The sequence below is a fragment of the Hemicordylus capensis genome, chromosome 6 (assembly GCF_027244095.1).
Source record: "Hemicordylus capensis ecotype Gifberg chromosome 6, rHemCap1.1.pri, whole genome shotgun sequence".
NCBI classification, from domain to species: domain Eukaryota; kingdom Metazoa; phylum Chordata; class Lepidosauria; order Squamata; family Cordylidae; genus Hemicordylus; species Hemicordylus capensis.
In genome coordinates, this window is record NC_069662.1 from 157061611 (window position 1) to 157079265 (window position 17655).

Consider the following 17655-nt stretch of genomic DNA (forward strand, 5'->3'; position numbering starts at 1 on the left):
CCTCAAACTGAACCAAACCGGGAGCAGGGTGTCAATGGCGGGCAAAACCAAACTGGCCCAGTCTGGTTCGTGAAACCCCCTCCGGGAGGCTTCTCCAAGGTGGCGGGGTGGTGGTGGTGTCCGCAGAAGTTCTCCCTCCCCCTCCAGCCTTTCTTTTTGTAAAAATCATCCAGTTGGAACATCTTCAGCCCTTTTGGGGCCTATTCCCCAGCATGGTGGCCATTTTGGAGACTGCCGCACCTGCACAGTGGGACCCTGCATGGCTTCAGCCATGACCCTTAAAAAAAAATTAACTACATCAGCCCATTTTTAAAAGATGTTTGCACTTTATTTAGTCTTGGTTTTTTATCCTTTTTTTAAATACACAAACCAGAACATGTGAAATAAAAAGATAGTTCAGAACCTATGATTTGGAAGCAGTCAAGATAAAACATCTGGATGCTATGAATGGGAGAGAACGTCATCATTGAAACCAAGGGATTCAAATTTCCTTTCATGCACCCTTCGCTGACAAGAGCATCAGAAGGCCGATTTCACAACATACCATTTTCTCGTTTTCATTTACATGCCAATATCATATCAAGGCCACCTATATTATCTTAGCGAGTCTTCTCATGCCTAGCTGTACCAGGTAAGGCAGAAGTGTGAAGCTGAAAGGGTGACGGGGAGAATCAATACAACCTTGGGGAGTTTAATGGATGTACAGTTGATGTTGGAACATAGAAAGCTGCCTCATACAGTAGTGAGCCAAACCACTGGTCCATCTAGTTCAGTACTGTCTACACAGACTGGCAGTGGCTTTCCAATGGCTCAGGCAGGAGACACTGGGTGGGGGGCATTGCATCAAGAGCATTGCCTGTCTATGCACCTGCCTGCTCCTCCTCAATCCTACTCATGTTATACATTATATTTGTAAACAGACAGATATTACAAGAATACCACAGTTCTCCAGTGCATTCTTCCTATAAGGAAACTGACATTCTAGAACAGGGGTGGGCAAACCTGCCCCTCCACATTTGGTAATTTATTGTGGCTGGGAATGATGGGAGTTGTAGTTCAACAACAGCTGGAGAGCCAAGTCGGCCCACCCCTGTTCTAGAACCTGCCCTCGGCCCCCTTCTACCACTTGTGGAAGGGCAGATTACAAAAGAGTACTTGTCAACCGAAGAGGTCAAAAACCTTGTACGTGCAAGATCAGGCATTTATATGTAAAATTATGGTGCCTAGGAAGAATCCAGTTCAAAGAAATTTCAAATCGCCTCCCTGCATACATGCTCATCATTTGATTCTTTCTGCATCTGCATGTGTGAATGGGCTGTCCAAGAAGAAAGACAGAATGCTCATACCTCCTCATACTTATCAATGGAGCCAGTTCACACACACTGAACTGCCAGGAATTTTGCTGTGTAGTGGTTTTATTGATTGTTGGTTTTAATGGTGTTACTGTTTTAATGACCGGTGCAAGCTGATCTGAATTTTTGAAGGGGGCATATTTTAAAATAATCAAGTGATGCATGTACATGTATGATCCTGTCCCATGACCACTGTCAGCACACGGTTGCCAATCTCTGATAATAAGCAAACACTACTATAACACGAATATTCTGTTAGTGAAGAAATGAGCTCGTGTGCTGATTCTAAGACAACAGGGACATGAAATTTTCTGGAACGCAGGTTAATGAGCAAGATCTCTCTGAGGGATAGCCTCTTGACGTTTTGAGTTGATCTCCATGGATTCAATAAATACGGATATCTTAGAAAATTCAATTCAAAGTGTCCTTTCAGTTAGTTTCAGACAGATTTTCTTTCTTTCTTTCTTTCTTTCTTTCTTTCTTAAACTTCTATACCACCCAAACTTTTGTGTCTTTAGCACTTCATTACCTCAAAAATCTCTTTCAACTCTAAGGTTCTATGATCATCAGTAGTGTGATGACTAATCTCTTCCCAACAGATGAGGAAGACGGACAGTGCTCCTACAAGGGATGCTCATATTGGCACTGGATGCTTTTTTTTGGAAGAAAAAATTAGGAAGATGTGTGCTTCAGTGTGGCAGAGAAGAGCACAAAGCCTTCAGAGAACTAGGGGAAAAACTTTTAAAGAAAATTGTCTGGCCATTTTACTGGAATATCTGAAAAAAATTGTTCTAGAAGAGTCCTTTGAACCTAGTAGTAGATTTTAATTGGATTTTGGCAAGAAAAATATCTCCTGTCACTGAACATTTTATAAAAAGTCTGGAATATGGTTAATTTTTTAAAAAATCTTGTGTTTTAAGGCAAACGGGGGAAAGTTTGAATCTGGATGGCTTCCTTTTGTTAGTTCAGCAAATTATGAGAGTGTTACTTTCTTTTCTGTTGAGTGCAATATGCTCAAATCTTCCTGTACTGAGTTTGGCTCTGCATCATTGTTAGTAGCAGCACTATTGCACAGAAGACTCTGGAAACAAGGTATATGCAATACCAGGATTCAAGATACTAGTTTAGGTGCACTCCAGGCCTTTGGCACACCCAGTGAGACTTTGACTTGGTTTTTCTTTGAACAGCTGACACCCACAAATGGTATAACAAACTGCTTTTTGCACTTCGGTGCAAAAATGGTTCGCCGGATACCATGGGGATGGGGGGTGGGCATCAGGAAAGTGAATCGTAAAAACCCATTATGGTTGCAGAACCAGCTGCATGATTCTTTGGATCCTGGCCAATATTAGTCCAATATTAGAACTGAATAAGAATCTATTAGGAAACAAGTACACAATGTTCATGATATGGACCATTGTATCAAGAAAAGGTATAACAAACACAGAGCTGGTCCTACGTGGGGAGGAAAGCTGTTCTTGCAGGAGCAAGCATGAACTTCCCCCTTTGCTAAGCAGGGTCTGCCCTGGTTTGTATTGGAAGGGCGACAACATGCAAGGGCTGCAAGAAAGTTCAACACTCTTACTTCCTTTTAAGGGCTACATGATGAGTGCTCCTTTGCTTAAGTGATAGCAAGGAAGAAGCCCTCACCTCTCGCCTGTGGGCTTCTCAGAGGCATCTGGTGGGCCACTGTGTGAAACTGGACTAGACAGGCCTTGGGCCTGATCCAGCAGGGCTGTTCTTATATTCTTAAGAGTAACCTCTACTTACAGCATGATTACAGAAGCACATCTCTTCTTTGAAGTAAAAAAACCAAACTTTATCTTCCATTAAATGTGGGGAAGTTAATGTCAGTCATTATAAATGATGTCACAAGTTCCATCCAATGGGTGACCATAAGACGTGTGAAAGTGCATTCCACACACATTAGCTGTCATTGATGCACTGAGTGCTGGGAAGATAAGAGTATCTCAATTACAGCATCTTCAAGAAAGACAACTGAATTCCCTGGAACAATGAGCAACAATCAAGCATGGTGTGCCCAAAAGAGGATTGCCTGGGAAGGCCCCTTTGAAGATGCCCCCATGCCTCCTGGTCCGAGGAAAGGAGAGCAGAAGTCTGTAGACAGCTAGTTGTTCTCCGAATCCTCATTGCTGCCTAGAGAACAGGCTCCTGAAGGCATTGTTGTAGTTCTTGTTGAAGGCTGTATAGATCAGAGGATTGAAAAAGGAATTGGAATAGCCAAGCCAGAGGAAGATGCTCTTCCAGATGGGGGGGATGTCACAGGAGCAGAGAGGGTTGATGAGTTCTGTGATGAAGAAGGGGATCCAGCAGAGGACAAAGACTCCAATCAAGATGCCCACCATGACGGCAGCCTTTTTCTCCTTCTGTTCCCTCCACGTGTCTCCATCCGTCTGGAAGGTCACGGTGGCATGGCGGACAGTGAACACCATCTGTGGTTGCTGGGAGGCTTCTTTGCCCTGCTAGACACAAAGATAAGCATTCAGAGGTGTTGCTGCCATGTACGGCCTAGTGACTGAAAGACTCCTTACAGCTGAACGTCCCCTGCATCAAGCCTGCTGTTCTCCATCTAGGCCAGGGATTAACTTTGAGTCCCCAGATGATGCTGGACTACTATTCCCTTAATCTCCAGCCACAATGGCAGCCATATGTCTTTTCACCCACTGCTGACTCATCCAATATGTGACGGTTTATTTTTTAATTTTTAATTATTTAACACATCTGTATACCACCCAAAACGCAAATCTCTGGGCAGTTTACAACAAAATGAATAAAATGAATTTACAACAAATCAAATCAAATCAATCAATAAAAATAAAAATACAATAAAAACAACAGATAATAAAAAGATTAAAACATTACAACAATTAAAATTTTGAAAGTTGAAACTATTAAAAAAACAATTAAAACAGTATCTAATTAAAAGCCTGGGTGAACAAATGCATCTTGACTGCCCTTTTAAAAGTTGTAAGAGATGGGGAGGCCCTTATTTCAGCAGGAAGTGTGTTCCAAAGCCTCGGGGGCCCCTCCCGTTGGCCTCCCCCACCCATCACTGCTTCCAGTGCCACGCTGAGTTTCCCGGCGCTGTGGGGAGCTGACAGCTGGGAACTGCTGGGCCCTAACATCGTAGATGTATCTGTAGGCTGCCCAGGATGTATCTGTAACTTCTGCCATCGGGTGCAGAGGACACACTTTTAAAATGGATAGGCCAGGATCCAAACAACATTTACTAGTCCCACACCACTAAAGGGGCTTCAGACTTACTTTTGAGCAGATGTATACACAGAGCTGGTCCTACATGGGGAGGAAAGCTGTTCTTGCAGAAGCAAGCATGAACTGCCCCCTTTGCTAAGCAGGGTCTGCCCTGGTTTGCATTTGTAAGGGCGACATCATGCAAGGGCTGCAAGATTTTCCATTTGGGGGGTGAGGCCATAGTTCAGTGGCCTGTTTTCCACCATCTATGGTGTAGTGCTTAGACCGTCAGATTAGGACTATAGGGAATAGTTCCAATCTTCACTCAGCCATGAAGTGGGTTCCAATCCCCACTCAGCCAGCCCTTCTCTCTCAACTCAACGTACCTCCCAGTTGTGAGGATAAGATGTGTACACTCTACCGAGCGTATTTGTTGGAGTGCAGGCATGATCCCCATGTAATAAATACTGTATTTATCCAAATAGAAGACAATTCTGAATTTCACACACACACACACGGCCAAATAACAGAGGTTAGCCTGAAAGGAACGGGAATCTGAATCTAACACCAACCCCCCATTTCTACCCTCAAAAACCTTGAGGCAAACCTAGTCTTGGATTCAGGTAAATACATAGCAGACAGTCCATTGTCTGTTATGAACAGCTGTGATTCAAGTTCCATCTGAGGAGAGGGCACCTTGCGTCCTTGTGCCTCCAGTCATTGCTGCTGCCAGGAACCACACAGACCATCCACATGAGGAGGAAAGCACCCTCAAGCTGGGAATTCCCCTGGTTCTGGGAATCACATGATCCCAGACAACCAATGCCATGCTCATGCGAGCTCTAGAGCCAGCGGTGACCATTTCACGGGAGAGGGCCCGAGGTCATTGCCTCAAGTGTGAGTATGAGGGGCATGGGGGCAGCAAGCCCCTACCACAATGGGCACCCGCACCGCTGCCAACACCCTTCCGCAGCCCCTGGAGCATGCTATCCATTCCCCCCTCCTCACCTTACTGGGGTTTGCCTCTTCTTCCCATTCTCCATGTGAGCAAGAAAGGCCTCTGCCTGGCTCGGGCACCTGCCCTGGGGTGGGGTGTCCCATATTGTCCTCTGACACAGGTAGCAAAATGTCTTGGCACATCCTTGCCTAAATCTCTCAAGTCTCCTTCGTCTGGGGTCTCTCGCTAGCTGACCCAGCTGCCTCTGGTACTTGCCGGGGCTTGGATCCAAGGGCCTAGAGGGTGCTGACTGGAGTGGGTCATCCCCCATCCCCTATATAAGCTTTCCCAGCCACTGAGCTCAGCAATGGAGGCCTTGTTTAAAACTGCACCCATGCAGAGCATTAAATCTTGCTCATGCATGCAGTCAGAGGCAGCAGGACCAGTGGATGGCAAGTGCCCCCCAGATATGTCACTCACCCCCCTGCCCCACCCATTGCTGGACCACTGAGATTAACACTGATTAAGAGCATCAGTACAGATCAGGAGCAGTTCTCATATGCTCACCATTGTGCACATGGACAATAGGAGGGGTTAACATGAAATACAACTTGCTTTCAAAAATCTAACACATGGGACACAGTTTGCCCCGTCAAGAGACATTCTGCCCCTTCCTAAGGATATCCCCCCCCCCGGTGCAGCCACTGCACAAAGCCGGGTTTGGCAGATAGCAGCCCACTTCCCAGCCCTTCCAGATCTCCCTTCCTTCCCTCTCTCTGAGCACTTTCCATACCAGCTTCAAGCTTCTATTTCTCACAATCAAGATGACGATGATGCTATCTCCTCTTTCATTTCCTTTTGTTTCACTCCAGCCTTTCCTGACTTCATGCAGTCTAATCTGGTCCATGATGCAGCCTCCTCATCCTTCTACTGCATTTGCTCCCATCTCCTGCCTCCTCAAAATCCACTTCTTCTCCAAAGCATCTTATCTCCGCAGTTTTCCTGCTTCCAGCTCCCTTGTCTGCTCCATTCTCAAGCTCGCCTTTCTTTTTCATTTTATCCTCTGGACAGGCAGAATGTCACTCCTTTGTGCAGCACAATGCTCAACACAGTCGAGATGCTTATTAAATGTTCAGGGGTGCTAGCTGCCGTTTCATGGGCCTGTGGCTAGGTCTGTGATGAATTTAGGAGATTAATGCACCATGCTGAATCTCAAAGGGGGGTGGTGGTCACAGCTGCCTTGGTTTGGATCTGTTCCCCAACTTTGCCAGGCTGCTGGAAGTAACTATTACCAACTGCAAGATGCTACAGGAATTTGGAAGGCATAGGGCCAGGGCTTAGGGGGCCAACAAATTCATTCATTCAAACTTCTATTCCACCCAAACTTTTATCTCTGGGTTCTGAACAGGCACCGACAGACAATCTGGCCGTTCTGGCACAACCCCAGAAGGGCTGATGCCTCTCCAGCCCCTCTGTGCATAACAACTGGGAATCTCATCCCACCCACCCACCCCCTCTTCAAAAAGGCAGAGGACAGCATGGAGCAAAAAGAAGTGTGACAGCCCCCACCAGGCCCTCTGGGTTTTTTTTTTAAATCTCTGGAAGAGCGGGAGAGAGAGGAACTAGCAGCCAGAAGAAGCTTTTTGAGCCTCTCATCACCATCATATGATGATGTGGCCTGGATATCACACACACACACACACACGAAAAATGCTTTCTGTGCTTTTATTTGTAAATTGCCTCCTGAAAATTGTTGAAAGGCAGTATATAAAGTGAATAAAAGGGAATTAGGTGTAGCTATTTATTTCTTTAGGGGATTTCTATTCCCTAAAGAAATCAAAAGCTCCACCTAATTCCCTTTCGTTCACTCCCATCTTCTAGCCATCTACAGCAGGGTTTCTCAACGTGTGGGTCCCCAGATGTTATTGGACTTCAGCTCCCATAATCCCCAGCCCCAGTGGCCTTTGGTTGGGAATTATGGGAGCTGAAGTTCAATTACATCTGGGGACCCACACGTTGAGAATCCCTGATCTACAGCTTCTGGGCCTTAGGATATATGCCCCAATCATCTTGATCAAGAACCTCCAACATCCCGCCCCACCCTGTGCATTTGTAGAGTTCCTTATGTAGCTGACCATCATTGCCTCCCATTCCTCGGGCTAGTCGTGTTTGCTTGACAAAGGAGCAAGACATTTCCCAAGACAGGAAGAGATGCTGCCTGCATCAGAAAATCCAAACAGTGCCTCCACTCCCCAGACTGTGGTAAACATCCATGCCCGGTTTGAAAGAAGGGGCGAGGAACAGCTGTCTACACATTCGCACGAGGCAAGTGAGAAAAGGACATGCATTGAAACAGATGCATAAACACCTGGAGGCAAACAAAAGAAATTGAACCGTATGATTCTGCGATCAGTTAAGAATGTTTGGGTACAGAGGGTTCCATCCATGCAGGGCTTGAACGGCTGGAGCTTTGCTTCTTCCCCACAACCATTCTAGGTAAGATTTTCAGGGCCGGTTCTACCATTAGGCTGGGTAAGGAAGCCAGCCTTAGGCGGCAGATTTCAGGGTCCCAAGAAAAGACATTAGAATTATTTTGGTTATGGGTTGCATCCCTTAGCGGACACCTTCATACATGGAAGAGTCTGAATTGCTGTCATTCTATTGGGGAAAGGCTCTGTGACTTTAACAACTGCATGGCAGACAGAAATCAACAAGTGAAACATTCCCCTTGCTGCATTTCTGTGTCAGGAAAAAACTTCACCTGTTGATTTCTGCCTGGCCTAAAACTGTTAAAGTCTTAGTGTACCTGAAAAAACACACACAAACCTTAATTTTTTAGCCTCTCCTTCTTTGGAACTATTCCACTCCCCTGATTTTTTAAAATTGTAACTTAAGATTCTAGGCCATGTGGCTGACCGACAAACTTGTGAGTGAACACTAAATAAATGGCACTCAAGGTCTGCTTATGGTATTAATACTAATTTTCTGACACATTTTCAAATAATTTGGAGTTGATGAGTCTTTGACCCCAGTGTGAAAGCATAGCTGTACTGCAAACATCCACCTAGAAGCAGGGGAAAGTTTTTGGTGAGATTTCCTGGCATGTCTCTGAGAGCTTTCAGAATTGCAGCAATGTTTCTACAGGCAAATATAAAGGGTTCCCATCATGCAGGCTCTCCTATGTGTGAAAAATATATCTGAGCTCCTACATTTACTTACCTAAGGGATAAATCCAGTCCTCAGAACAAAGAACTAAAGCCCCACTGATTTCAATCAGAACGTTAAAAACGTACTTAAAAGTCTCCCATTAAATTCAATGGGATTTAATACTGAAATCTCCTAAAGGTATCCCAAGTACTCATTATCCTTACAAAAAATCCTGTAAAGTTGCTCAGTGCTATTTTGTCTATATTGCAGATGACAGGTCTCAAGAATCATGGTTTCCCTAAGACAAGGCTGCAACAACTTCAGCCTTCCAGCTGTCGTGGGATTACAACTCCCATCATCCCCAGACACCACTGCCAATAGTCAGCGATGATGGGAGTTGCAATCCAACAACAGCTGTTGGGCCAATGTTGTGCAGCCTGCTCTAAGGTCACATATTGAGATTATGGCCAAAGTGATACCATATTTATCTGAATAGAAGACAACTCTGAATTTAAGATGACCCCTTTAAACACAAACACACACACACACGTTATACATGTATTGACCCAAAGGGAAGAGGACAACCCCCTCCCCAATTTCTAACATCAAAGAATGGGGGGGGGACGACCTAGTCTTGAATTCTGATAAAAGGGGTATTTGAACCAGAGACTGAATTTGAACTAGTGTGGTGTAGTAGTTAGAGTGCTGGACTTGGATGGGCGAGACCCGGGTTCAAATCCCAATTCAGCCATGATACTTGCTGGATGAATCTGGGCCAGTCACTTCTCTCTCAGCCTAACCTACACCACAGGGTTGTTGTGAGGAGAAACACAACAACAGTGTAGTACACTGCTCTGGACTCCTTGGAGGAAGAGCGGGATATAAAAAATGTGTTTAACCCCCACCCCCCAAAAAACCCCAACACCACCTAATAACCATCTGCCATTATACCATACAAGCTCTCTTGGGGAAGAAGTCAAGTGCCAGCCAGTGCAGCAGATACAGGAGGTCAACCATCTCCTCTCCGCCCCAGGGCCTGCGCTATACCCGGGATCAGCGGCCACACTCGACAGCAAACTCACCTGCAGGGCTTCCGGTGCAATGGGCGTGATAGAATTGCTCTTGCGGGACCCAATCCGAAACTTGGCTGCCTTGTAGATTTTCCAGTAGACAAAAAGCACCACGCAGAGGGGCAAGTAGAAGGCCCCAACTGTGGAGAAGATCGTGTAGGACGGCTCTTGGCTGACTTGGCATTCCTCGTCGCCCTCCGAGTAGGTCTCTCCCCAGCCAAAGAGGATCGGGGCCAGGGAGATGACGGCAGAGAGGACCCAAGTGAGAGCAATCATGATGTTGGAGATGCGCCGACGGGTGCGCAGCGTGTACTCCAGGTGCCGGGTGATGGACCAGTAGCGGTCCAGGGCAATGGCCGTGACGTTCCAGATGCTGGCCGTGCAGCACAGCACGTCGCAAGAGATCCACACCTGGCACAGCAACCTGCCCAGCCGCCAGCGCCTGCCGGACAACTCGTGCACCAGGCTCAGAGGCATGACCAGGGCGGCCACCAGCACGTCCGAGATGGCCATGGAAGCCACCAGGTTGTGGGGCACCCGGTGGAAGGTGCGCACCCGCAAGATGGTGGCCAGCACCAGCACGTTCCAAAGGAAAGTGGCCACCACCAACATGGCCAACAGAGTCAAGACCAGCACGCTGAACACGGAGAAGGAGCCCCCAGAGCCAGGCAGGTCGGTCAGGGTGGAGCTGCTCCGGTTGGATCCCGTCAAGGTTGTGACAGAGAAGCAGGTGAAATTGGGGGCCCAATCCATCCCGCAAGCAACGTGGGGAGGAAAGGTTCAGAAGAGGAGGCTGCTGGATGGAGATGTGGTCCTCTGTTGCCCCTGAGAGAATACCATTGGTCTGTAGAAGGCTGTGGGTGGGTGTGCCTTCGTTCACACACCAGACTGACCTGGCCTCTGGAGTACCACTCCAGCAAGGTTAAGCACAGAATGCATGAAGGGGATATTGACAAGAGATGGCAGATCCACTCTTGAATCCGCTGCACCTGTTAAGCTGAACAAGAGCTGCGTTAGTCAGGATGCACATCCCATTCCAAAAGGCTTTCTTCTCTCTTCACATTAGGAAGTGACACGCTGGAGACCGAGGAGTGTCCGTACACGAGGCTCAATGCAAAAGAGAAAGCAGAGGAGAGTCATTTGCACTGGGCAAGCAGAAGAGGAATCTTGCAGCCTCTAGTAGTCCTGGCTTGTAACCACACCCCTCCCCCTTTGACTGACTGAGCATAATCCATGCCCATAATTTATGGCCAAGTCTGTTCTTTAAAGAAACAGTGGCACAGCCATATTAGACAAGTGCTTCAGAGCATGGACAAACTGCCTCCACCACTGAGGAGTTGCAATCTGGACCTGTATGCTTTGATTTAAGGAGCAGGGCTGTGTTCTTAAATTTAAGGGCACAAGCCCGGTCCTTTTCATTTTTAGAAACACACCTTCCTTGACAACATTCTTATAATGTAAGCCGGGGGTGGGGGCACACACACACCTTATAACATACCATTTGAAACTTTAAAAAGTCACGGCTTACGGCAAGAGAGAGGCACCACTAATAAACCTTATGTCAACACACAATACTTGACTGTACTTGCTGTCTTTCACCTGTGGCCATTTGTAATGCAAATGAGCAGTCTGGACAATGCACATTTTTTATTTATTTTACATTACAAACTGACTGAAGCAAGCACTGCTTTAGGTCTCATGCATGGAGATGCCCTCTCAGGAGTACTTATCGCGAATTGAAAGCGTGTACTAAAAATATTGTTGGCTACTTACTTTCTCTGCCTGCCAGGGAGAGGGGTCAGCATTCTGAAGTTGGGCTGGAGGAGTGTATCTGGAACCATCACAAACCTTAGCTCAAGTCCAAAGAGGAGACAAAGTTGGTCCAGGGAGTGTCACATTCCCTGAACAATGACCAGGACAGGGGGCGGGGTGTAGTTAGGTGGGGTGGCTGGGGAGTGGTGTGCAGAGAGCGTAATCGAGAGAACACATGCATGCACAAGCACACATCCTGCATAGATGAGAGCCAGCGTGGTGTAGTGGTCAGAGTGCTGGACTAGGACCAGGGAGACCCGTGTTCAAATTCCCATTCAGCCAAATACTTGCTGGGTGACTCTGGGCCAGTCACTTCTCCCTCAGCCTAACCTACTTCACAGGGTTGTTGTGAAAGAGAAACTCAAGTATGTAGTACACCGCTCTGGGCTCCTTGGAGAAAGAGCGGGATATAAATGTAAAAATAATAATAATAATAATAGATCACAAAGCAAAAGCACATCGGAACATTGGAAGCTGCCTTCTCCTGAGTCAGATCATTGGCCCATCTAGCCCAGTATTGTCTACACTGACTGGCAGCGGCTCTCCAGGGTTTCAGGCAGGAGTCTTTCTCAGCCCTACCTGGAGATACCAAGGACTGAACTTGGGAAAAGCAGAAGCTCACTGAGCTGCTGCTCCATCCCAGCCACTTCCCAATCCAATCGCCCACCTTACGGAGGAGTGTGCCTGTTGCAGCCCCATCCTGGGCATGTTTACTCGGAAGCAAGTCTCCCTGTGTTAGGTGGAACTTAACCCCGAGGAAGTTTGCATCGGGTTCCAGCCCCAGCCTCGGAGAGACCGGAAGCCCTCCTTGGCTTGCTGGTGATCGTCTCCTGAAGCATGCCTCCTTAGCGGGTTTACTCAGAAGCAAGTCCCACTGTGTTCAATAGGGCTTACTCGCAAGTAAGCTTGCACAGGATTGTTCAGTGGGCGCAGGGTTGCCGGTAAAGCCGGCCCCAGGCTCGCCCACTTGAGTAAGTCCCTGGGACACAGCGGGACTTCCTTCTGGGCAAACCTGCACAGGATCGCACTGCACGGCTGCGATCCTGGACCCGTTAGGGAGGAAGGAAGACGCGCCACCGAGCTCAAGGGAACTTGCTGCTGCTGAGCGGACCCGGGGCTCCTCCTGGGGACTCGCGCGCCCGAGTAAGTGTGCCCAGGCGCGGAAACGACCCGGCAAGGCTGAGCAAATACCTGCTGCGGCGGGGCCGCTCAGCGGAGGCAGCGGCTGAGCCTTCCCTGGCAGGCGCGTCTGTGGCGCGGCGGGGCGCCTGCGAGGCTGCTTCGGGAGACGCAGGCAGGCAGGCAGGCGGTGATGCGGATCCCGACGGCGAGATGCGGCCGCTCAGCTGATGGATTCCTGGCGAACGGGGGAGCCCCTGGCCCAGGCTGGCCACGCTGCCGGAGCTGGAGGCGGCCATGCAGGCAGCGCGCTGGAGGGCTGGGCTCGCTCCAGTCCTGCCGGGGCTCTGGAGTCCTCGGTGGTGGCGGCGGCGGCTCCCCTCCCCTCCCCTCCCCTCCCGCGGGCGGAAAGTCTTCCAGCCACGCTCCCGGCGGTGCTGCTTCTCGGCGGGCGGACGCGCAGGGAGAGACACACGCGCGCACCACCAGGTCGGCAGCGCCCGCCGATGCTGAACGGTCCGCCCCTCTATCCGCTCCGCTCCCCTTCGTCTCCACCGCCCTCCCTCTTCTTTAGCGGGGTGTGCGTCGTGTGCATGTTCACACATGATGCAGGGCGGCGGCTGGGGGCGAGGAAGTCTTGCGGTATCTCAGCGGCTAACTCGATGTCAACTTCCTTGGGAGTAAGGAGCCACTTCACACAGCCAGACTTGCTTCCGAGTAGACATGCACGGGGTCGGGCTGCAAGGTGAGTTTTTGAAGAAGCGTTGGCGCAGCGGGGAGGGAACTTGCCGAGGGAGCCTGAGGTTGCTGGTTCGAATCCCCGCTGGTATGGGATCAGATAACTCCTACATCGGGCAGCAGCTATATAGGAAGGTGCTGAACGGGCATCATCTCCTACTGCGCGGGAGATGGCAATGGTAAACCCCTCCTGTATTCTACCAAAGACAACCACACTGGTGGGCTCTGTGGTTGGTTGCCAGGAGTCGACAGCAATTCGACAGCTTGACTTTACCTTACTTTGTGTGAACAAGAGTTGTTGTTTATGCATACAATATACCCTGCTCTCTTCCTCTGAGGAGCCCAGAGAGATGTGCATGGTTATGTTTCTCCTCACAACAACCCTGTGAGGCAGGGTAGGCAGGCTGAGAGATAAGCCACTGGGCCAGAGTCACCCTGTGAGTTTCATGGCTGGACGAGTCTCCCCAGCAGGGCCAGATTAAGCTAGTGCAGGGCCTGAAGCATATGTTTTAAAGGGGCCCTAAATTAAAAAAAATGCACATAAATATTAAAACATAAATTATTTACTTGCATAGTAAAGTAATTCAATTTTTTCATTTGCTATCATCATTTGAGGCCATCATTTGAGGAAGAACACCACGACGAGTTGGCACGTGTATTTTCTCTCCCCCCTTCCCTCCTCAAAGCGGGCATTTATACATGGCACACAATCACACTCGCGAGTCACAAAGTGACAGTAATTAATTGACAGTCACTGATATCTGACCGTGGCCAGCCCTGGAGTCGCACATCCCTTGTCACAGAGGCTCACCAAGGTGGCGAACCCCAGTGGCATAACAGCGCATGCTACAGCGGCTTGGGAGCGTGGGAGATAGCACAAAGGACACCACGCCTGCACACAACACAGCAAGGAGCCAACCAACACACACCTGCACACACACAGAACCCACAACATGTACCATGCAGTATGCAGCTCCCCCGACATGTAAACAACAGCGTTGCCAGATCGTGAGAATACGGTGAGATGCCGATTTCACCAGACAGCTTGCAAACATTTAGTGCGGGGCCCTCGAAAATGCAGGGGCCCGTAGCATGTGCTGTTTTTGCTACTAGGTTAATCTGGCACTGTGGAGAAGGAGTCTGGTGCAGTAGCCAAGAACCCGACAACCTGTTGACAGGAGCTGGAAATTGGAAAAGGAAGATGGTATATCATGTTGATCATCTTGTCGTGCTCTGGGAGGAGGGCAAGCCGGCACCAAAAGCCAGTCTTTTAGCTTGCAACTGTTCTAGGAAGCCTGTTCTGCCAAAATGTGTCTGTGTGGCCAATGGACTTAAGTGCACCGATATTTGCTGAATCCAAGACTGTAACAACCAGGCATCAGTTCTGGACAGTGACAACAGTGGTGGTATTTTGCTTGAGCTGGATGGTGATGAAGATTATTGGCTTGATATTATATGGACCTGTATCAGTTAAGCGACAACTGTAAACACTGAATTTAAAATGATATTTTGACTTTTATTACTGTATTTACCTTAATCCAAGACTATGTCATTTCCAAATTCTTTGACATTAGAAATGGGGTTTGGGGTGCTGTTTTCAATCCGGGTCCTCTTCCTTTTGCGTAAACAGTATAATCTGCATTTAACCCATATTTTTAAGGGGGCTCATCTTCCATTCGGAGTTCTCTTCTGTTTGGGTAAATACAGGTAAATGCTGTTATATTTGGGTAAATGCTGTTATATTTTATTGCTAATTAAATGCACTTAAGAGTATTTCTATCTATCTACTTTATCAACAATTTTCAGTAACCTTTTGACTGCAACCTAACCTTTTGCGGGTAGAGATAAAGAAGGGGTGATAATACAGAGAAACCTGTAAGTGCAAAAATGCTGTCAACTATTTTCCTTCTCTAGTGGGGTAGATGTTGCCAAAAATCATCTCCTGAGATTGTATTGATGGACCTGACTCACGGACCTCTGTCTGAAACCCTGGAAAGCTGCTGCCTACCAGTGTAGACCAGGAATGGTTTATAAATTTATTTGTATTTATTTATTATTTCATTTCATTTCTAAACTGCCCCATCCAAAGGCTGTGGGTGGTGTACAAGAAATTTAAAAAGACATAAAAACACACACCATTTAAGACAGTGCTAAAAACAATATTAAAAAAACAATTAAAAACCATTTAAATCTAATTAAAATATTTTAAAAAACAATTTTAAAACCTTAGAAGGCCAGGCCAAACAAGTCTTTAGGAATCTCTTAAAGACAAACAGCGAGCCTAAACTGCAGATATCGGCTGGCAGTGCATTCCATAGGCCTGGAGCAGCTACAGAGAAGGCCTGGTTCTGAGTCGCCACCAGACATACCGGTGGAAACTGGAGACGGACCTCTCCAGATGACTTCAACAAGCAATGGGGATCACACTGAAGGAGGTGCTCTCTAAGGTAGCCAAATTTATTTATTATTTATTTTTTTACATTTATATCCCACTTTTCCTCCGAGGAGCTCAGAGTGGTGTACATGGTTATGTTGATCCATGCAACAACCCTGTGGGGTAGGTTAGGCTGAGAAGATACATGACTGGCCCAGAGTCACCCAGTGAGTTTCATGGTTGAATGGGAATTCGAACTTGGGTCTTCCTGGTCCTAGTCCAACACTCTAAACACTATGCTATGCTGGCTCTCTCTCTTTATAGCCCCTCTCTCTTTTTAGCACCCTCTAAGGCAACCCAATGACAATTTATAACCTGGGTAGGTTTTCCTTCTACCTTGCTTCCACACAATCACGTCTACCCAGGTTTTCCTCCTACCTTACTTCCACACAACCGAAAATTGGGAGCACACACAGCTCCCAAACCCGGGTAGAACACAGTTTTTGATTGTATGAATGACCTCAATATGCAGCTAGATGGACTCATTGGTCCGATTTAGTCTAAGGCAGCTGCCTATGTACCTGAGAGTCATTCTCTATGTTACACACAACAGCAAATGATGCATTTTAAGGTGGCACTTGATAACTGCAGTTTTTAAGAACACTTTTAAAATAGTAATTAAGGGCACATACTGTACATTTTAACAAAATCCATATTTCTAGTTTTTAGATGATTAACTGAATGTTGCAGCCCTAGAAATATTTAATATATTCATTTTTCTAGCATGCACTTTCCTTTATTATCACAGCATGGTAACAGTGCCTTTCACAAGATAATCAATCAGTCAGTCAGTACTCATTCGTTTATGCCACCCATAGATCATAATGTTGCATTACCGACTTATTTCCCACCTGCCCTAGAAGTAGATTAATGTCTGATATCTTAGCTAGAACAATATTTAGGACATCTTTTCAACCGAGATTCTTGCTTCCATGTAGGAAATTGGGGATTCTTAAAAAATCTAACTGCTAATTGAGCAGAGAGGCACCTTTTAAAAGTGGTGATTCTCTATTTAGCAAGGGGAGAGCAACTGGCCCTATCTATCCCCAGCACAGCATCCCTCCAGTGGCTGTTGCGGGTGTCTGTCTTGTGTTTCTTTTTTAGATTGTGAGCCCTTTGGGGACAGGGAGCCATTTTATTTATTTATATCTTTGTACAGTGATCCGTTTTGGGAACTTTTTTTTACGCCCAGAGACATAAGTTTTGGTATAAAAATATGTAAAATAAATAAAAATAAAATAAAATAAACTTTTGTTGAAAAGCAGTATATAAATATTCATTGTATTAGTATTCCTAAATTGAAAGGCAGGCTAGTCATATTTTCATGAATAAATAAATTTGGTATGTACTCTGCTGTCCATGATGAATACAAAGTTAGGAACATAGGGAACTGACTTATACTGAGTCAGGCCATTGGTCCGTGAAGCTCAATACTGTCTACACAGACTGGCAGCAGCTTCTCCAAGGTTGCAGGCAGGAGTCTCTCCCAGGACTATCTTGGAGATGGGGCGGGGGGGGGGGAGCCTTCTGCATGCAAGCAAATGTTCTGCCACCAAGCTACCGTCCCATCCCCTAAAGGGAATATCTTACAGCAGAAAGTGCTCACATGTAGTCAGATGCAAACCAGCACAGACCCTGTTTAGCAAAGAGGGAAATTCATCCTCTCTACCGCAAGACCAGGTCTCCTCCCGGATATATAAATATCTATATAGATGCCCACGGCATCTCCACATAGCAAGAGAGATATGTGAGCATTCATGTTGTAACATTTATGTATTTAACATATTTTATACCACCCCCAAACTCACATCTCTGGGCTCTTTGCCAACATGC

General features: G+C 47.1%; 1 protein-coding gene and 1 long non-coding RNA gene across 3 annotated transcripts; one reads left to right on the top strand and one right to left on the bottom strand.

Annotated features, from left to right (window-relative positions):
- Positions 1–303: 303 nt before the first annotated feature.
- Positions 304–13020, bottom strand: HTR5A (5-hydroxytryptamine receptor 5A). 2 transcript variants are annotated; one of them, XM_053259012.1, is made up of 3 exons: positions 12723–13020; positions 9732–10716; positions 304–3832 (listed from the first exon to the last, which is right to left on the bottom strand). In XM_053259012.1, exons 2-3 carry the CDS (start codon positions 10470–10472, stop codon positions 3500–3502), a joined length of 1074 nt encoding a protein of 357 aa, XP_053114987.1. In that variant the 5' UTR covers positions 10473–10716; positions 12723–13020; the 3' UTR covers positions 304–3499. The 2 variants fall into 2 exon arrangements, with proteins under 2 accessions (XP_053114987.1, XP_053114986.1); XM_053259011.1 differs by having other exon boundaries at positions 304–3835.
- A 206-nt stretch (positions 13021–13226) lies between these two features.
- LOC128328860 (uncharacterized) lies at positions 13227–15161 on the top strand. The gene is made up of 2 exons (XR_008309427.1): positions 13227–13395; positions 14502–15161. It is a non-coding gene; the product is annotated as an uncharacterized LOC128328860 (long non-coding RNA).
- Positions 15162–17655: the final 2494 nt, after the last annotated feature.

Excerpts from the sequence above, each read along its gene's own strand:
- HTR5A (XM_053259011.1), bottom strand. The coding sequence starts at position 10,472 with ATGGATTGGGCCCCCAATTTCACCTGCTTCTCTGTCACAACCTTGACG. Across the intron at positions 3,836-9,731 it reads TTGCACCGGAAGCCCTGCAG|CAGGGCAAAGAAGCCTCCCA; the intron begins GTGAGTTTGCTG and ends CTTTGTGTCTAG.